General features: G+C 34.3%; 1 protein-coding gene across 4 annotated transcripts in view; it reads left to right on the top strand.

Moving 5' to 3' along the window:
• Positions 1-20,518, top strand: part of LOC145674687 (uncharacterized) — a 1,315,729-nt gene that overhangs the window by 217,689 nt on the left and 1,077,522 nt on the right. The window contains exon 1 of one of the 4 annotated variants that reach the window (XM_081744919.1): positions 14,394-14,908. The exons of the other annotated variants lie outside the window; for them this stretch is intronic. Coding sequence (XP_081601045.1) covers positions 14,862-14,908 — 47 coding nt within the window. The 5' untranslated portion in view covers positions 14,394-14,861. Of the gene's footprint in view, positions 1-14,393; positions 14,909-20,518 lie in introns of those variants that run through there. 4 annotated transcript variants of the gene reach the window in all.

Here is a 20,518-nt window from a genome sequence, read left to right as displayed (position 1 = left end):
GTAAATATTAGTACTCTTCGGGATCGTAATACGGCAAAAGATGGGTGCTTCGAAATATAAAATAATATTTTCAGTATTTAGGATCAATAATAACAAACGAAAACCATATTCATGAAAAAATCAAATGTCAACTAAAAGAAGGAATTCGTGTTATTATTCAGTTCAAAATCTTTAGTCGTCGCGAATTCTGTCGAGGAATTTAAAGTTTAAAATATATAAAGTGATAGTCATACCTGCTGTACTGTATTGTTCCAGAACATGGTCGCTTACTCTGAGAGAAGAACGTAGACTGAAAGTATTTGAGAACAAGTTCTTGAGACGAATATTCGGACCCAAGAGGATCGGGAATGGGGGAATGGCTTTAACTTCACAACGAGGAACTACATCATTTATAAGGTTTACCAAACATTATTAGGGTCATCAAGTCTTGGAGTCTTAGGTGGGCAGCTCATGTAGCCAGGATGGAAGAAGGTATGAACGCTTTCAAAGTCTTAACTGGAAGACGAATCAGAAAATGACGATTAGAAGACCTAGGTGCAAATGGGAGGACAATATTAAGATGGATCTCACAGAAATAGTAATATCAAGTAGAAACTGGATCCAGTTGGCTAAGGGGATAGAAGTCAGTGGAGAGTTTCGTGAACGCGGAACTGAACCTCCAGGTTCCATAGGCCATAAAGTTAGTATTAGTACTAGGGACTGATTTATGGCTTGTTGAGTCATCATGAATTTTTCACCGGCCATGAGTCAATGACTTAGGCCTGGCCAGAGGTCAGTGACCAAGGACAACCTTTCTTCATTTTGGTAGGTGCACCTTACCCCACACCCTAAATTTCGGGAAGGGTACCTAAAACCACTGCATTAAACTTTGGAAATTAGCAAATTAATATATATTAATATATATATTTTGTTTCGTAGGATCGGGGTATAACTTGCAAGCCATGTTGTAAGATCATTGGTGTAGAAAGTTATCTTTAATGAAATCCTTTTTGTTAATCTCTACTTAAAACATCAATTTTTGAACTTGATACCTGATATGTAATTGTTGTAGTCTGTTCATATACGTATTAATTTCATATTTGAACCCTAGGATTCTAACTACTATTTATAGTCTAAGGTCATGGTTAAAGATTATTCTTGGTGCAATCTGATTGATTGATCACTATCAAATCTTTGTTTAAACTTATTTTAGTTCTAAATTTTTGAATCTTAGTATTGTAGTTACAACAGCAATTTGACCCATTGAATCTTAGGATTTCTAGTCATGACTCATAATTTAATATTTTCTATATATATAATTGAATAGTTGAAAACCGGATAAAGTATCGTTTTTATAACAATATATTTGCTTGCCAATATTTGTTTTGCTAAAGAAATGTAGTTGAGCTCTTTAAACTAAAACTTTTGCAGTACTTGATGGGTAGTAAAATCATTTGATATAGAACAATTTCGTACTTTTTGTTTCACTTATAGTTCATAGTCTAAGATCATTGATGGAAAGTTACTCTTGATGCAATCTGATTGGATAATCACTTTAAATTTTTTGTTTAATTTTTGTGAAAGCTCTTACATAACATTTTAGTTTGAAAATGTTTGAACCCAAGTATTGCAGTTACAGCTCATACCCTAACGTCATTGGTGTAAAGTTATTTTTGATACGATCTGATTAGCTCATCATTTTCAAATGTATATTTAAGTTTTTAAGGAACAGTTCGTTTTTATTGAAAAGTTTGCATAAATTGTTTTGGATCCCTATTTTTTTTAATTTTCAGTTTGAAGGTTTTATTTTGAAACATATTAATTCAAAAAAGATCTTGGTTTGAAAATTTTGGTCAGAAATACTTTAGTTTAAAAGTTTCTGTTTAAAATTTTTATTATGAAAATTTTGGTTTAAAGATTTCTAAGTTGATTTTTTTCTTTAAAATTTCTACTTTGAAAATTTTGATGTAAAAAAATGTTGGAAATTATAGTTTAATTTGCTTAATTTGAAAATTTTATTTTGAAATTACGAGTGTTAGGAAAGAATTGAAACAGTCGAGAATAATGAAATATGTCAACGCTGTTCACAAGAATTGAAACATTTTGATGGAATAGCACATATCAAAACGTCAGCAGAATTGCATCATATTCGATTATATTTGTTGTTACCTTTTGTTGTTGTACGTGAAATGAAAACATAAATACATTAGAATTATATCTTTATAAACGCATTTACATTACTTGGTTAAGCACATACGTCTATGGCAGGTAGAAGATCCGTGTATTGTTGATACAGTCTATTTTTTCACTTTATACATTAGTTTGTCTTTAGCATATAATTTTAATTAGAATTAAAGTCTTGTCAAGTCTATCTACAGGTTTAAAATCAATGTCTATATTTTTTATTATTTTTTTATTTATAAAATATTTATCTAACAATGTAAGTACAATTTAGAAAAATGCAAAAAGCTTACAATGCTATTGATACAAATCGACAAACGGAAACAAACTAAACATAAATGGAAAATGAATATCTGCTGATTTTCAACTCTCGAAGAACAACCTTGTGTAAAAAATGTCTATATTGTCACAAATAAACTGTCTATCAATACATGTATGTATCCACGAATAATGTCGACAAGCTTCACATAGTTTACATAGATGATGTAAAATACCTATTTCGCATTTTTTGAAATAATGTTTTTTCAGAAATACACTTGTTTTGCAACACATTTAAACAGAGTGTTTTGCACACTTTAATGCGTTTGTGAGCTTGGTCCATTCAGTTTGTGACAGATACAAAATATTGCGAGGTACACGTGATATACTTTTCTTATGTAGAAGCACAATTTTCTCACTATGGAGCGAAGCACCGCTTCATGGTTTGTGTTTAGTGACTTCAGAATTGCCACATCCACTAATTTGGTCGACTAGAGTAAGTAACATTTGACATTCTTCAAAGTCCAATTCCACACCAAACTGTCTTGGTTTGCCAAATCTTATGACAGGTTCAAACGAAGTAGCACTGACACCAATAATCATATTTTTCGTTTTGAACATATTTACTGGACAATAGTTGGAAAACAGGAATTCTTTAATGTTAGCAGTATACATCTTTCCAACTTGAATGCCCTTCCTTGAATGATTTCATCATGAACCAAATTGTTGATACTAGAATAATGGTGTATGCGTCATAAAGGGACGATGCAACCCTGCTGACTTTGCATGAAATTGTTCAGACGTGTACTATTGCATTATGATCACGGAATTCTTGTGTACAGTGTTTGCCATATCTTTCTGTTTTGAATAGTTCATATTGTTCAGAAGGGATTATTTTCTTCAGCATGTAAAATTTTGCACTGAGTTAAGTTTTCTCTCAGATGGTGAAAAATTTCCAAACTAATTCAAAAAATTTTAACAAGTGTAAACTATTTTGAAACTAAAAAAATATTAAACATTTTCAATGAGTGCAAACATTTTTAACTTGAAAAAATTAAACAAATATGTTCAACCAAAAAAAATTAAAAAATAAACTTACACCAACATTTTCAAACTAAAATACTCAAACTAGAATTTTAAGCTAAAAGTTTTCAAACCAAAATTTTCAAACTAAATGTTTTAAACCAAAATTTTCAAAATAAACTTTTCAGACAAAATTTTCAAAGTAAAACTTCTCAAACGGCGATTGAAAAATAAAGCATAAATTTTTGAAACATCGTTTAAAAATGTGAAGCAAAAATTTGAAAATGACCAAAAAATCAAATTGCATCAACAATAACTTTCCGCTGATCAGCCAATCAGACTTGGAACAAGAACTTGATTTTAGATTGAGTCGTAACTGTAATTCTAAAGTTAAAAGAGTTTAAAACAATGATAAGAAAATTGAAGAAAAATTTCAGAAATATTTTTAAAATCCTCAACGAAGTTCTGAAACTGATCAGCTAATCAGATTCCATCAAAAATAACTTTCTGGTGATTAGCCAATCAAAATGCATCAAGAATTACTTTCCAATAGTCTTAGTGAGTTGTAAGTAAAACTCAAGATGTGACATTGTTGTTGTTGCATATCAATCGATTTTAATAATTATATATCAGGTATTACAAAACTTTCAGTTTAAAATCTCAACTACACTTCTTTGGCAAAACAAATATTGAGAAGGAAAATATTATGATAGAAGAAGTTATACGATTAATCCTCAAACTTTATTCAGTTTTCAACTATTTGATTATCAAATAAATGGTTATCAATTCAACTCTATCTATACTTTAGACTATAAGTCCTCACTACAAAAGCATAAGATTCAATATGTGGAATTGTTCTTTTATTTCAATAAGTTTTAATAATTACCTCAAGAGGTTTCAAGCTCTAATTTTTTCTATCAAAGAGTAAGTACAATACCAAGATTCAAAAATTTGCAGCTGAAAAGTAAACAAAGAATTAAAAATGATTAACCAATGAGATTGCACCAAGAATAACTTGTCCCCCGACGATTTCAGACTAGAATTCGTACATGCAATCCTAGGTTCCAAAGTGTAAAATTGATATGTATATAAACAGGTTACAATAATTGCATATCAAGTTTCAAGTTCAAAATTTGAAGTTTGAAGTAGAGATTAACCAATCAGATTTCATTAAAAATAAATTTCCACAAATGACTTTAGACTACGGCTTGCAACTAAAGTTCAAAGTGTAAAATTCTTATTGTTTCGTGTTAATTGATGTCAATAATTACCTATCATGTTGGAAGTCCTAAAAAGCTCAATAGTTTCAATAATTTCAGACTATGAATTGTCTCCAAGTTTTAAAGTGATAACATGATACATTAGATCAGGGCGCAAAATTTCAAAGTCAGACGCACTCGCCAATCAAAAAATGATGGTCGCCAGCACCTCTCACGTACAAATGTGAGTTCCCCCCTCTCCACGGCCTTGGGTTTGGCAAAGAGATTACATTATAAAATTTCAAAACCAGACAGTTAGATTCAGGATAATCAGTTTTGAATTGGACAGTTCATATACATGTTAAAAAAAGTAGCTTACATTAAGACTTCACGTTTGTGTAACGTTCTCTCCCTGCACTGAACTACCAGTTGTGGATTGCAGTTTTCGAATCAAAATTCTTAAGAGAAAGGCCATTGATGGAAGTTGTAAGCAAATCATTCAGTGTGTCAGTCTTCAGTAAATTCCTGTAGGCAGTCAACTCTGTTGAGACTGCTAAAGATTCTCACATGACGCAGTGCTCATAGGTTAAGCTGCACAAAGTGTGACAATTGAAAGCAAATTTGGAAATCTGGTAATGAATTTTTGACTAAATATTTTTCAGTGTCTGATTCAACGTCAATGAGGGTAGGAAAGAAGGGGCTAACTACAACGTTGTGACAATTTCACTTTCCATGTCCGTTGTGAAGACTTCACATTCCGCGTTTTCTCTCACTTGGTGACAACTATTGACGTGTTAAACATAAACTGCGCAGCACTGTGAGTTTAGGCAGAAACCATTTCTACTGAACACTGATCGCCAGCTCTAAATTTCTAGTCACCAATGGCGACCTAGCGACCGGAAATTTTGCGCCCTGCATTAGACTAACATCCTCAAATTTGCATTTAGACAATTTTTACCCAAGGAGGAACACAACTCAGATCATTCAAATTTACCAGAGTCGTAGACAACAATTACGAACTTTTATCTATTTTTGGCAATTCCAAATTTAATGATGGATGACATGTACTTCTTTTGATCTCAAAGTGCTTATGTTCAACGAAAGACAATAGGACCTTGTATTGGCACTTTTACAATCTATCTTAGTGCACTTTAAGCACAACCCATTTAAACTTTTACGTCTCATACTAATTCATTTTATCGCCAAAATTTACATTTTCCCACCAAATATAAAGTGTTAGTTTGAAAATATTTTTTTGACAATATTGTGTCCATAAAATGGGGTGTATGCAGAACCAACTAAATTTAAAGAAGTCTTAGAAAATATTTACCAATATATATGCTGTATATATTTAACAATTCCAAAATTTAAGAGGTTCTTTCCGAAATTTAAAAGAAAAGCATCAGTATACTCATATACTGTAAAAGAGAATTGACACCTGTACTATTGTAAGCATAGAATATACTAAAGCTTCATCAAGGAGATATAATAGGTAAAAGCCTACAAAGTTTGATTTTTTGACTATATTTTACCCAGTAAGGGGAATAAGCAGTAGCAATCAAATTACGAGAATATATATTCGAGTCCTAGAGAACGTTTACCAAATTCTGTTTTATCACAATTCTCAAATTTAAGTGTGTGCCAACGTAGCTCTCCTAAAATATAAGAGGAAATGAAATGAAATGAAATTTTGAGTTTTACGTCCCACGGTTATGCCGGTTAGGCTAAAGGAGACGGTGATGATGAGAGATGAATGAAATGGTGGAATGAAGAAAGTGGGACGAAACGGGAGAACCCCGAGAAAACCCACGCACACGGTGTTTGTCCACCACAAAGTTCACTTGGCGGGAGCAGGGTTTGAACCCGGGGCCCCATGCACCAAAGGTGAACGCTCTACCACTGAGCCACCGCGGCCCCAAAATATAAGAGAAGTGCATAATTGTACCTAAGTAATATTAAAAAGAGAATTGACCCTGTAGTCAATCATATAACCATATGTTGTAGTAAAGTCTCATCTAAGAAAATAAATTAGGTCAATCATGCACATTTCTTTTTTAACTTTTGAGAATTGTTTACACGTAGAAAGAGATAACAAATACAACCTTAATTTACAAAGTCATATATTTAGCAACCAGAGCCTAGAGTTGAATGGGATTCACCAGGTTATGGCATATGCTGATAATGTAAATTTAATAGGGGAAGATAGGAGAACAATAGAAATAAATGCAGAGGTATTATTAAACGCTTGCTGGGATGTGGGTTTAGAAGTAAAGGCAGAGGAAACTAAATACATGGAAGTGCGTCGGGATCGTAATACGGCAAATTATGGATGCGTTAAAATATCGAGTAATACTTTTGATAAAGTGGATACTTTCAAATATCTAGGATCAAAATAAACAGACGAAAACCATATTCACGAAGAAATTAAATGTCCATTAAAAGCAGGAAATTCGTGTTATTATTCAGTTCAAAATCTCTTGTCGTCGCGAATTCTGTCCAGGGGTTTGCAGCTTAAAATATATAAAACGATAATCATGCCTGTTGTTTTGTATGTTTGCGAAACATGGTCACTTACTCTGAGGGAAGAACATAGACTGAAAGTATTTGAGAACAAGATCCTGAGACGAATATTCGGACCCAAGAGGAACGGGAATGGGGAATGGCGGAAACTTCATAACGAGGAACTACATAATTTATAAGGTTTACCCAACATTGTTGGGGCCAACAAATCTTGGAGGCTCAGGTGGGCAGCTCATGTAGCCAGGATGGAAGAAAGTAGAAACGCTTTCAAAATCTTAACTGCAAGACCAACCGGAAAACGACCATTAGAAAGACCTAGGCGCAGATGGGAGGAAAATATTAAGATGGATCTCGCAGAAATAGGAATACAAAGTAGAAACTGGATCAAATTGGCTAAGGATAGAAGTCAGTGGAGAGGTTTTGTGAACGCAGCATTGAACCTCCGGATTCCACAGGCCATAGAGTTAGTTAGTTAGCTAGTTATATATTTGAGTCCTAGACCATGTTTACCATTATTACTTTGACAATTACCAAAGTCTACGGGTAGTCCTATGTACACCTCCCAAATTTTAAGAAGGGGTTTCAAAGTAATATGAACTATGAAAAGAGAATGGACATATGTATTAAACCATTAACCATATAACTTGTTAAAGGCTCATCAAAGAACATAAGTTAGGTCAATAACTAACCATGTGGTGAACACATGGCAATACTAATATTTGGTAATTTTTTTACCCACAGAAAAAAATAAGCTAAGACCATAAAAATTTACAGTGATAATATCTGAGTCCTACATGATATTTACTAAATTTCATACCTTGACAATTCCCAAGGAGCGGACTTCTGTGTACCTCTCCCAAAAATTAAATTACATTAGTGTACCTATATTTTGTAAAAGATAATGAACTCCAATACTCACCCCTATAACTATATAAGATCTTACCAGAAAGGAAAAATAAGTAAAAAGCCTCAAAATTTTAACGTTTTAGCCATTTTTTTTTTTACCCAGAGGAGACAAGCAATACCAGCCAAATTTACAGTGGTACATATTTGAGTCCAAGAGAGCATTTAGCAAATTATGTTTTTGACAATTTCCAAATTTAAGGGTGATCCTATGTGCCTTCCCCAAAAATTTAGAGAAATACATCAACGTACCATGTCATTTAAAAAAGAATGTACTCCTATTCTCAGACCTATAACTATACAAGATAATAGATCTATAACTATACAAGATAATAGATAATACACCTATAACTATACAAGATAATAGATAATGCACCTATAACTATACAAGATAATAGATAATAGATACAAGATAATAGACTTTATCCAAGATGATAGATCAGAAACACTGTTTTTTTTTTAATTTTGGCAATTTCATATTTACGAAATAGAACGAGATGGACCTCTCAAAATCACACTGATATTTGGATCCGAGAAAACATTTATCAAATTTTATTTTTTGACAATTCCCAAATTTAAGGGTTAGTCCTATCTACACTTCCCAAAAATGTACAGAGTTGCATTAACTTACCGATATCTTATAAAAGAAAATAGACACCTATACTTACTCATATAATCTTATAAAGTTTTAAAATTTCATCAAAGAAGATAAAGTAGGTCAATAACTTACCATATGGCGACACATGGCAATACTAATATTTGTAATTTTTTTTACCCGTGAAAGGGAACAAGATGGGCCACCCAAATTTACTGTGGTAGATATTAGGGTCCTAGAGAACATTCATCAATTATTTTTTTAGAATTCCTTAATTTAAGGGGTGGTCCTAGAACCCTTCCTAAAATATAAGAGTGATGCATCGATGTATCCATGCATTATGAAAGGGAATGGACCCATGTATACACCAATATAACCATACGAGATAGTAAATTCGCATCAAAGAGGATAAAACTGGTCAAAATCTTCCGAAATTTTCATTTTTGGTAATGTTTCTACTCATGAAAGGGAACATGATGGACCCCGAAAAATTATACTTACATACACCGCACCTATGCTACCATACTAATTTTTAAAATTTATTAATTTCTAAAATTTAATTTGATTAGCTAAGTTACCCCTGCCAAAATCAAGATGGATGGTCTTAGATCACTGACCTTAGGCCAGACCCCTGACAAATCAAAAAAGAAAAAATGAAAAGAAAGAAATACTTATTGACTAGCCATAAATCCGTCCTTACTACTACATTACTCTTCTCCTGCGAAGAACGTGTACTTCCGGAAGTTCCAAACCAAACAAGAATTTTAATAATGATAAAAAAAATGGAACGATCAAAAATTGCAGGATTTTGGGAACGATCAAAAATTGTATCAAAAGATTGCGATCTTTTGCAATAATTAGTTTTTGGATCTGGGGCCACAAGATTTTTGAACGCTCTCTAAATCGAGTTTTCGTATATTCTACGGAATAAACACATCATAGTGACTGTGAGTTAAGTAATAGTTTGGGTTTGGCTACACTATATGTAGTTCTCCAGGCATAAGGCCTTCATAAAGTTCTTGATTGAAATATATTTGATCTTTTGATTCAAAAACAAAAACTATTCACGTGAAATGAAATCTTTGAGTTTTACGTCCCACGGTTATGCCGGTTAGGCTAAAGGAGACGGTGATATGAGAAATGAATGAAATGGTGGAATGAAGAAAGTGGGAGGAAACGGGAGAACCCCGAGAAAACCCACGCACACGGTGTTTGTCCACCACAAAGTTCACTTGGCGGAGCAGGGTTTGAACCCGAGAACTATTCACGTGTTTTTGTCCCATATATCATGTATAAAACCTGTTATTTACATTCATTTTTGGCTGGTTGGTTAATTGGTGCATTTGGAGTTTATCTTCCTTGCCAGGACTATATGGGACGTGGGCCTAGGACATGACGTGAATTCAAACTACATGAGGTTCTACCGGGAGTCGAACTCGGATCTCCCACAGAACAAACCTGTTCGCTAGTCATACAGAAATGAAGAAGCTTTTACATATGTTATTGGTAAGATAACTGCAGGTATATACGCCAGTGCAGCTAAATACGCCATGCGTTCAGTGCTGGGATGTTTCCGACGAAATCCGCAAAAATGCACCTCCAATATGCTCCACGGCTTTGGACAAGTCAGTTTTGACCAATACTCCAGAAAACAGCGCTGAGACCGCCACGCCGTGCAGTGTTGTTTGCTTCGGGAAGGTTCCGTGAAAGGACGTTATTATTTCAATAAAGGTAAGAATCCGTTATTAGTAACGTACTAACTCAGAACATTGCCGATTGTTTACAGCAATGTACACCTTATTTCGTGTCCGTATAGGAACACTTTGTTTTGTAAGTATAACTTCATTGTTTGTGATTCCATGGCTACTAAAGTAATACCAAGCATGGTGGAGCGAAATTCGCCAGGGCTTGTGCAGAACTGACTGTAGAAGACAAATATTTTTTGTTTGTCCCACATGTTCCATGCAATATGAGTATAGTCTTTTTGAAAAAAAAATCACAGTATAATGACACTGTTTGTTTATCTTCTTATGGATCATAACTTGGAACTTCATTTCAACTTTGGAGAATATCGTTTTTACTTTTATTTTTTTATCTTCATTTTGCACTTTGGTTATTCTATTTTTTGTTTCGGCCATGTTGTATAGTAATATTTGAGTTCGTATAATACAGACAATGCAAGCAGTTGCAAGATTTATTACAAGTTTCTAGTAGTATTCTAGATTTGATGTAATTACCTGCACGTATTGGTAAATACGCCACTTTGTAAGACATTTTTCTTTTACCTTGGGTACAAAATGGGAGTGAGTCGCATCATTGTCACTCTTTTTCTATACGAGGAAAAGGCTATTCTGCAACACACATTTCTTGTTGTTTGTGTTTCATGTAAATTAAGGCCATAAAAATACAATATTCTTAACATGGCGTATTTACCTGCATCTACCTTACTTTCAGTTATACTTATGTGATATCTTCGAAGAGATAAAATATAATCGAAATGTGAAACAAGAGCGCGCTAGACAATATTATTTTCCATGAGATACCGTTATCACGAGTCACCTAGTAGCTTTCCGTTTGCACATGTAAAATAGTATTGTCTAGCAAGCTTTTGTTCCACTTTTCGATTATATTTTATCTATTTTAAAATATCACATAATTACTGTAAAATTAGCGGTATTTTAATTTCTCCGTGACGGGGCCTCTTAAAAATGTCCCTTTCCACTTCCCTATATACAACATTCTGGCTCAATCTAAATTTGGTGGCAGTTTTTCGGATTTAATAAAATTTGAGAGGAGCTGTCTAAACATTTTTGGCACTTTCCAAGATTTTTCCATAAGAACATGGCTGTAGTACATAGCCCACGTATTTACAATTACCTGCCCATCTTCACTACTTTAAAGCTTTCTTAATTCTATTGGTTGAAGTCTCTGTGGAGAAGCGAGAGACAGAAAGAGACAGAGAAATATATAATCGATTTCTAGTTCGAACCAAGCAAAATTATTTCTTCCATTGGGATTATGTTTATTTTTATTTCCTCTAAATCGGTGTCTTGTTCTTTCGCGGCGAAGTAGCTATCGTGTGTGCTCTCAGTGTACGTAGTTTCGTATTCAATCCTCTGTGGGGAACAATTGCCGTGGATTTCATTTTGAGCACTAGGTCAAACCAATCACGACTGCAATTTTTTTTCAAATAGGACAAAGTTTCCGCTAACAGCCAAGGTAGTTTGACGACCAAAAATCGTTAACATGTTTGGTTAATTGAAATATAATCGGAAGAAGGTAGTATATTAGTAGTGTTACTACGAGACGAGACGAAACGAGACTTCAGGTTGTATCGTCTCCTCTCGTGCAAAACATGTCTCCTCTCGAATATTTCTGTCTCGTCTCGTTTACCAGACGAGACGAGACATGATAAATGTATCGTCCCGTCAGCGGCTGAGGTCCACAAAAGGGCTGTTATGGTAAATGGTTAAAATTCCAGTTTTTAACGAAGTTTGGTTTGCTCAACAGGACACAACACACAACGTGACTACAATCTCCCAACAACGACTGCTTAGTTTCGACTAAACAAGTAATGAATTACTATGATAGGAACATTTATCAATACCGTCGGTACAGTCAAAAAGCAAGCCATCTGCACTTATTCTGAAATATTTTTTTCAGAACCTCTGGTGCTACTTCAACAAATGAGGAGGCCTATGTGACCTTCCGATATCGAAAATGGCTTAGATTCGAATAATGTAAAAAATTAATAAAAAAGCTAAATTTTATTATCAAACCAACATCCTTTCAAAACTCAGTACCGGAAAAGGGTGACATGTTCGGAACGAGAAAAACCGTGAAACAATGGTTAGTTACTGATAAATTATTAAGAGAATTTGTACTTCTATAACAAAATTTTTAGGCATAGATATCCGCACTAGCACCCGAAATGAACTCTTCTGAAACAGTAATCTCGATAAATATTTTAACAATGTACTTGAATCTGGAGCACTATCACAAAATAATTAAACTTGAATCGATTGAAAAATGGAAATGCAAGCAGTTTGTAAGAATCACTTTTAAAAATAACTTTAGCTATTCCGTTCTTTGTAGGATAGTCCTCATTTGAAGTAATAAACGCTGATATTCATTTCGAAGGCAAATGATTTATTTCGAGTCAATAAATTTTTAAACAAATTCGAAAACTGTGTTTACATTTTCGAGACAGGAGACGAGACAAGACGTCTCGTGAAATGTCTCATCTCGTCTCGTGTCTCACCTCAAAGGTTTCTGTTTCGTCTCGTAGCAACAATATATATTAGCCAGAAAAGTTTTGTGATTTTCAAAGTAACTTTATAGATTTGCTACAACCATTGCTGTAACTGGGATACTAGTAACTAGCAATGTTGCAGCTAAGTTTTTAATTCACCTAAGAAACAGCAAAAATTCAATAATTGTTAATATTCTATGTGTTAAGAGCATTCTCATTGTGTCAGTAGCAACAATATTAATACCAGAAGTATTTGATGGATTTGTTAGTAGCAAAATTGTTCTTAACATTTGTATAGAATAGTATATGTGTGTATAAGTCACATGTTAATAGCGAAAATTTTAATAAACTCCTAGGTACGAAAACATTTCAAATACGTATATGAAAAGATAATTTTCAAGAAAAGCATTCTATTAACTGCTACAAGGAATGTCATAGCCAGTGTAGATGCATCTCAGAAACTCTAATTTTTCTGTTTCGTTATTAGAATAAACGTATAATGGGTAGATATATTTCTTCTTAGCTGGTTATAAAATTTACCTCAATTAAAGGTACTCAACGCTCATCAAAGGTGTATCCAGACTTTTTTTCCTATGAGTATGCACAAAGGAAATTGAAGCCTACCCACCCTCTCATTATACCATTTTCACGTGCTCGTTTTATTGGGTTTTAACTGCCTTGAAGGTTATAAAATATTTCAACGACTTCAAGAATTACAATCAAACACACAAAATAAATAAATAAATAAATAAATAAAATGCGTTACAATGGAAGGAAGAAACTATCACAATATTTTGTAACACATCTGGTGGAAAATCAAATATATTGGGAAGTGAGTAATATATATTTAGTTGACTTTGAGAAAGTTTTATTAGGATGTCTACACTCACACCCGACATATCTTGCGAGTACGCTTATGCACTGGTTACTTGTTTACGATACAATTATGTGGTTGTGTTCCCTAAACGGAACAGCTACATATTCATATGTGTGAAGTGGATCACGGCCAGGAGCGAATATTAGCATCTAGAATCCTTTTAGATACGCCATTGCTTACGTGAATTCGGAATAAATTTAGAGCACTGTGTCACTTCTGTCTGTCTATGCATCCGTTGGCGTCTGTGTGTGTTTGTGCGTGTGTGTACGTGTGAATCTTTTTTCCTTAGAAACGTCATGACTCAAAACATTGAAACACAATTTTTTAAACATTAATCTTAAATATAGTATATTATGTTGAAAAATTATTTGACTCCTCGTGAAGGTTATATGTGTAAAACAATTAGTATCACACGGAATAGCATGATCTCATTCATCTCTGTAATCAGAGTATAAAGAGTAGTGTGAATAGATTGTAGAAGTGGATGGGGCCAGCGACTGGGTGACTTCAAGGCGGAAATTAGACAGCTCGCGTTTGCGCAGCAAGATAAAAATACCTGCAGGAAGAGAGAATGGTAGCAAGATGTAGGTCTCTGGGTAGCAAAGAAACGAAACTGTTTGTTGGGAAAGGGGGACCAGGAGATGCTGGCATCGAGAGTCAAGAACTATACATTGGAACTTATCCCATCGTTGTGGTGAATAGCAATTGTATGAATACTTTTGAAGTCAAGGAATTGGTGTCATGCATATGTGAAAAATAGTGTACGTGGTAATTGTTTGCTGTTCCTTAGAAAGAAAATATATTCAAGTGCCTAGTGATGGACCCAACAATTGTAATTACAAGAGATATTTGGTGCTGTTGGTGGTCTCTATTAAGAGATACGTTAGAAGACGAACAGTTATAGTCTTTAAATAATTCAACACAAGTACAATTTGTTCATGACAAGAAACCAACAGACCTCTTTTTATTTGGAGGTGGTGTGGTTTCCAGTGTGTCTAACTAAATTCAGTGTAAAAAAATTACGTTAATCAATATTCTTTAGTTTAGAAGTTATTTTCTGCATTGTGTACAACAATGGGAAGCCAATGTTGCAAATGTCAGTCCAGCAAGAAACCCAAAGGGTGAGTGCTAACAACGGATCTACGATATTCCTAACAATATCATAAGAGTTTATTTCTAGTATTTAAATAATGAGTTGACGCTAATACCATATTAGAAGATATTTTATTGCCCTCTTGTTCTTTTTGATAGTGTACTTTAGTAACAACTTAAAAAAAACAATATATTCAATGGTTAATTTAATAACTTACACTTTCATAACCTGGAATAAGCAATAAAAGGTATAAACATGAGTTTCACAAAGCAAAAAGAATTTGTGAAACTACTAATGAGCTTCCAGAATGCGAAGAACATGGTCTTTTTCTTAGCAAACCTTTATTCCAAGTACACACTGCATTTACAGACTACTTAATAAACATAGATAATTTTCACGGAGGTAAAGATGTACCGCATTCCAGATGAAGTTGCATCTTGGTAGACAATATTTGCGAAAAATTGGAAGTTTACTATAATGCAGTAGGCATTAGCATCATCTCCTAATAAAACAAAATAACGTTTATAACTTTTAACTGGTTTGTTCCATGAGTTTCCCGCAATTCTTGTCCAAAATAGCAATTAGTTATTTTTTTCTTTGAAAATTTGCCAAGTAAAAACCATAGAAAAATATTACACATGCGTACTAAATATGCCAAGGTCCACCGCCATACCAAGGTTGGTTAAGATCCAATGAATTCCGTAAATTGCATATGATATAAATTCTTTTGCGATTAGAGGGCACGGGGGCTCAGTGCTAGCCGGTGGGTGTACAGAAGCGGTCTGAGGCGTTAGGCTGATGATCGTGAGGTGAAACCGATTGAGGGTTCGAGTCCCCCTGCAGTACTATCGGTGGAACTTTAACTCTTCTCGATGTTTCTGTGTTCATGTCCGTGTCGAGTTCAGTAGTCCTGAACAGTGGTAGAAAGAGAAAATAAATCAGGATTTACTTTTTAAAGTGGTAAAGCGCTGCAAAATGGTAAATGCTCTGCAAGAAAGAAGTAATACTTTAGGAACTCCATGAGAAGACATAAAGTCACAATACATCTATGGAAAATATAATTTTAATGTGTGAATAATGCGTAAAACGAATGAAAACACAATACTTATCTTTGCAGTGAGTGGTCCTGATTTTCAGCTGTAAAAAGATTATCCATTAACACGCAGTGTAAATACAAATAGAATTGAGATTATATCAGACGAGAGTGCATAGTCTTGGTCTCGTCTCGATAGACAAATAGCTGTATAGATCTTGGTGTTGTCTCGAGTCGAAAATCGTCGTCTCGGTCTCGTCTTCTCTCGATTTATAGATGCTTGTCTCAATGTCGTCATGATTGTCAAGTATCAGCCTCATCTAGAAATAAATTATATGAAATTAACAGTGTATAAATAGTGTAGTTCTATAACCTGATATTTCTTCCGTTTACGTATTATTTTGTTCTTGACTGAAGGATTATTCTAGGACCTTCGAAGCAAAGTGGCTAGACCCCGTGCTTTCGGTGTACGTGTTCACAGATTTGATCTCCAGTTCGTGTATCAAGCATTATATTAAAACTCATATAGTGATACGTAGCTAGTGATGTAACTTGGCTCGTTGTCACCCTGGGCAAGAACTCGCCATATCGCCCTCCCCCCTGACCAACCAAAACCAAAACGCTCCCCGACTACGCCTGATATTGGCATCACACAGTAATTTCCCTATTCAATTTCTTCTTCAAGTTGTAAAGCTTGATTTCAAAATTGTAGTGAGACAAGAAGCCCACTAAAAACTGGACATGAAAAGAAATGTAAATATTAGTGGTTTCGTTTTTAGAGACAAATCCGATTCCTTTCTCTTTCTAGTAAAGACTTGTGTTTATTTGCTATTTCCGTTAAAAAGAAAAAAAACTTTTACATTTTGACAACTAAATTGGCTCTTTTAGACTTGTACTGTTTCTATCTAGTACTTGTGGTTTTATTTTGTTGGCTTGGGTTGGTTGAGTGTGCTTAAAAGATGTGGCAGCCTCATATCAGTAGATTTGATTGATTTTTGAGTTTTACGTCCCGTTCAGCAGCGAGGCTATATGAGACATGGACGTACTGATTAACGTGGAATCCGAACTACATGAGCTTCCCCGGGAATCGAACCCGGGTCTCCCGCACCAAATCAGTAGATTTAGTGGCATGTAAAAGAACTCCTGCGAGACAAAATTCCGGCAAACCGGTAGCGTTGATATGTTCCTAGCAATTAACAGTGACGTTAACAAACAAAATATTTAAATTGTTTATTTTATCAAAATACACTACGGAATAATAAATTTACTTATTGAAAAACTTTAACATTCTAAATTTTAGTGCTAGCAAAAGGATACAAATACAATAAAAATGAAAATTATTTTCAGGAACAATTGCTTTTAATAGAGTGCTGTATAGAATTCATTGTGTTATGAAACATTAAATATAGTAAAAGCCCTAACGCAGTAACGCTGGGTGGTTCTAGGATTACTGTTTTGGGTAGGCCAAATTCATGGTGTCTAGGGTATATGGAATATCCCTTGCAGGAAGGGGTTCAGTTTTCAAAACTTCACTTCTTTATCTGAGATCTCTCATAAGCATTTATGAAATACGGTTTTCTGTGAGAATATTGGCAGTAGTATAACAGCGTTATACGAAATTAAAAAAGCTACTACCAACTTGAGAGTTTTGTTTCGAAAATTAACTATCAGTCAAGATTTTTTTAAAATTACCCTCGGCTGTTGTTGGCATTCCTGGCCAATATAAATTTCATTTCATTGTCTTGAAGTATTATTATGATTATTAATGATGATTTTTACCGCAATAAAAATGTTTTTTTCTTACTGGGATTCAATTCAGGAATTCTGACTCCTGAGTGTGAAACTGATTACGAGATTTGGAGTTAGGGCTAGAACCATAGACGCTACTTGAGGTTATCAGCACTCACTCACTTTATATCTCACCACACTGAGGTATGAGTAAGACTCACCCACTTTCGTAAATTCACAAAGCTTTACAAATCACTACACCAATGATTTTCTTTTTTAATTTAGGGTTTCTTTTAAGTACTCTGCTTTACAGAGTCGATGAATGAATAAATTGGGTAAAACATGTGTTCAAATTAGCGCAAGGTCTAATGAGCTTAGAGTTGCCTGACATTCGTCTAATGAGGATATGATAAAAAAAACCCTGCGAAAAAACCTTATTCAAACAAACAACCGTTACCGAGATTCAAGCTTGGCACACCAACCACCACGCTAACAGACGCCGGCCTAAATATGTATTGTCACATAAATTACGTACGAAAATCATTTTTTTGTGTTTTATAAGTGTTAGTGTGTTATATTCAAAATTAAATCTTCTTTCTTTTTCTGTTTCCGCACCTTTTTCTGTTTCTCGCAAAAATTCGCAAAATATCATCTCTCTATGACTTACAGTTCCCGAGATATGGCCCCTTAAATCTCACGAAATTCGAACGTGTTTGGCCAATATCTGGGGAACTGTTGCTAGTTGGCCAGTAGTCAGTTGATCAGTGGCTGCTGGTTGCTATTTGGTACCAAAATGTTCACCATTCTCTTAGGTATTGGCCAATACGATATCTCTGTGACTTACGGTTCCCGAGATATGGCTCCTTAAATCTAGAGAAATCGGAACTTTTTTTTGCCAATATCACGGGAACGGTAAGTCATAGAGAGATAATACTAGTGTTAATCAATACTTAGGCGGATGGTAAACATTATAGTACAGAAATTAATTGGTGGTCACTGGTCAAACCAGTGGCCAGTTGGACAGTGGGTACCGATTGCTGTTTGTTACCAAAATATTTACCATTCTCTTAGGTATTTATCAACACTAATATGGTCTCTGTACGACTCATGGTTCCCGAGATATGGCTCCTTAAATCTCTGATAGTCGGCCAGTTTTTGGTCAATATTTTGGGAACGGTAAGAGTGACACGAAAAATTTAATCACTTTCTCAAATAGTTTTTGATACTCTATCGAATGCAGGGTTCAAAATTGAAAAAAATCGCAAATAACAGGCAGACGGACAGACAGACATACATTCATAGATAATTCAGTAATTAACTTTGTAAGTTTGTTGAACAATCACAAAATGGCAACAACCAACTCCACAAGTCGACAATGGGAATACTCTAGCGAATGTGTGCGAAGCCGATGAGAACACATAACCGGCGGTAAAGGGCAATAACAATCGACGACTTTCAGAAATGGAATAATGGACGTATTTAATATTTCCTTTTATTATCTGACAACTTCGATGTTAGAGTAAAGTTTAATACTCTTTTCCAATGACCAAGTACAGTTGGGGAGCACTGACCCCCAGTTCTGTCATTTGGGGTGTCATAGCCCCTATACCCCCCGTGTCGTCACCTATGTCCTGCTTTGTATTGAAAATAAATATTTGCCAAATTTTGCGCCCCCCAATCCGGAGCCCGGGGCACAAGACCTGATTGTCCCTTCTAATTACGTCACTTTAAGCAGTGGATCTTTTCTCGTGTATTCTTGATACTAACAAAGGAAATGAATCACTCAATTCCAATACCATAATGTATTTTCTTCCTGTTGAATAAATATTATTGAATATCATGTATCAGATAGCACTTAGCAACAAGATTGCGTTGAATCGAATTGTAATGCAAATTTGATGAATGTTTGTTTGTTATCCATAAAATTTTTCTTTTACTGCTGTATTAACCACAGAAAATCACGCTCATTATCTTAACACATATTGGCAAATTACTGCAGTAGTACGTTTTGTTTCAAACGTATACCTGGGTTTATAGAATGAGTTCTCCCGGTAGTAATAAATAAATAAATATAAAGAAAGTAATACCCAATATCCTTTCCGTGCAAATGCGATCTTAATTCTAGAAGGTGAAGTGTAGCCAGATTATTGGGTATTTTAACTTTTCAGTGGACATTTCCTTTCTAACCAATGGCTGTAATTTAATGATACCATTATGTAAAACTAGTCTCTAATATAAAATATTTAATATTTAATATAAAATAACCAAAAAATATCAGTGTTGTATTTCTTAGTTACGGAGGTGAAAAGCGCCAAAACTGCAAATATGCACTTCTTATGTCACAGAATAGATGTGTTAAGCATGATCTGTTTCCGCCAGTGCTTGCGGTATCGATTGTTTCTGTTGCTTTCCAAAGACGTATGAGCTACAATGGTCATATATTGCATTCACTTATAAATAGTGTAATGAAATATAGTTAATTACAAATATTCTTTAAATTTCCGAAAGAAGGACTTTAAATAGCAAGTAGAATGGTGAGGAAATGTATGCACACTCATGTCCAAAATGATTGTCGCATATCTATAACTGTCTTCTTGTAAGAATATAATTTGATAATTATTTTGCAGGGTACTTTTAATGCTGATACTATGTGTATAATCGGGAAATGTATGTTTGTGGTTAATTTCATAGGAAAAGAATTATAAATGAGAAAATTCGAATGAGAAAAACAAAATTTTGCTAAATGGACAAGAAAGTTTTATTTTCGTTTTATTGTTCTTATTTATTGCTCTTTTGACACGGAATTTTCCACATACATGTCTTTGTTGATTATACACATATTAACATTATAAGAAATACCGGGCGAATTAGTTATCA

This window comes from Thermobia domestica, chromosome 17 (assembly GCF_964235325.1).
Source record: "Thermobia domestica chromosome 17, izTheDome1.hap1.1, whole genome shotgun sequence".
Classification (NCBI taxonomy): Eukaryota; Metazoa; Arthropoda; class Insecta; order Zygentoma; family Lepismatidae; genus Thermobia; species Thermobia domestica.
This window is presented reverse-complemented; position numbering and strand designations above follow the sequence as displayed.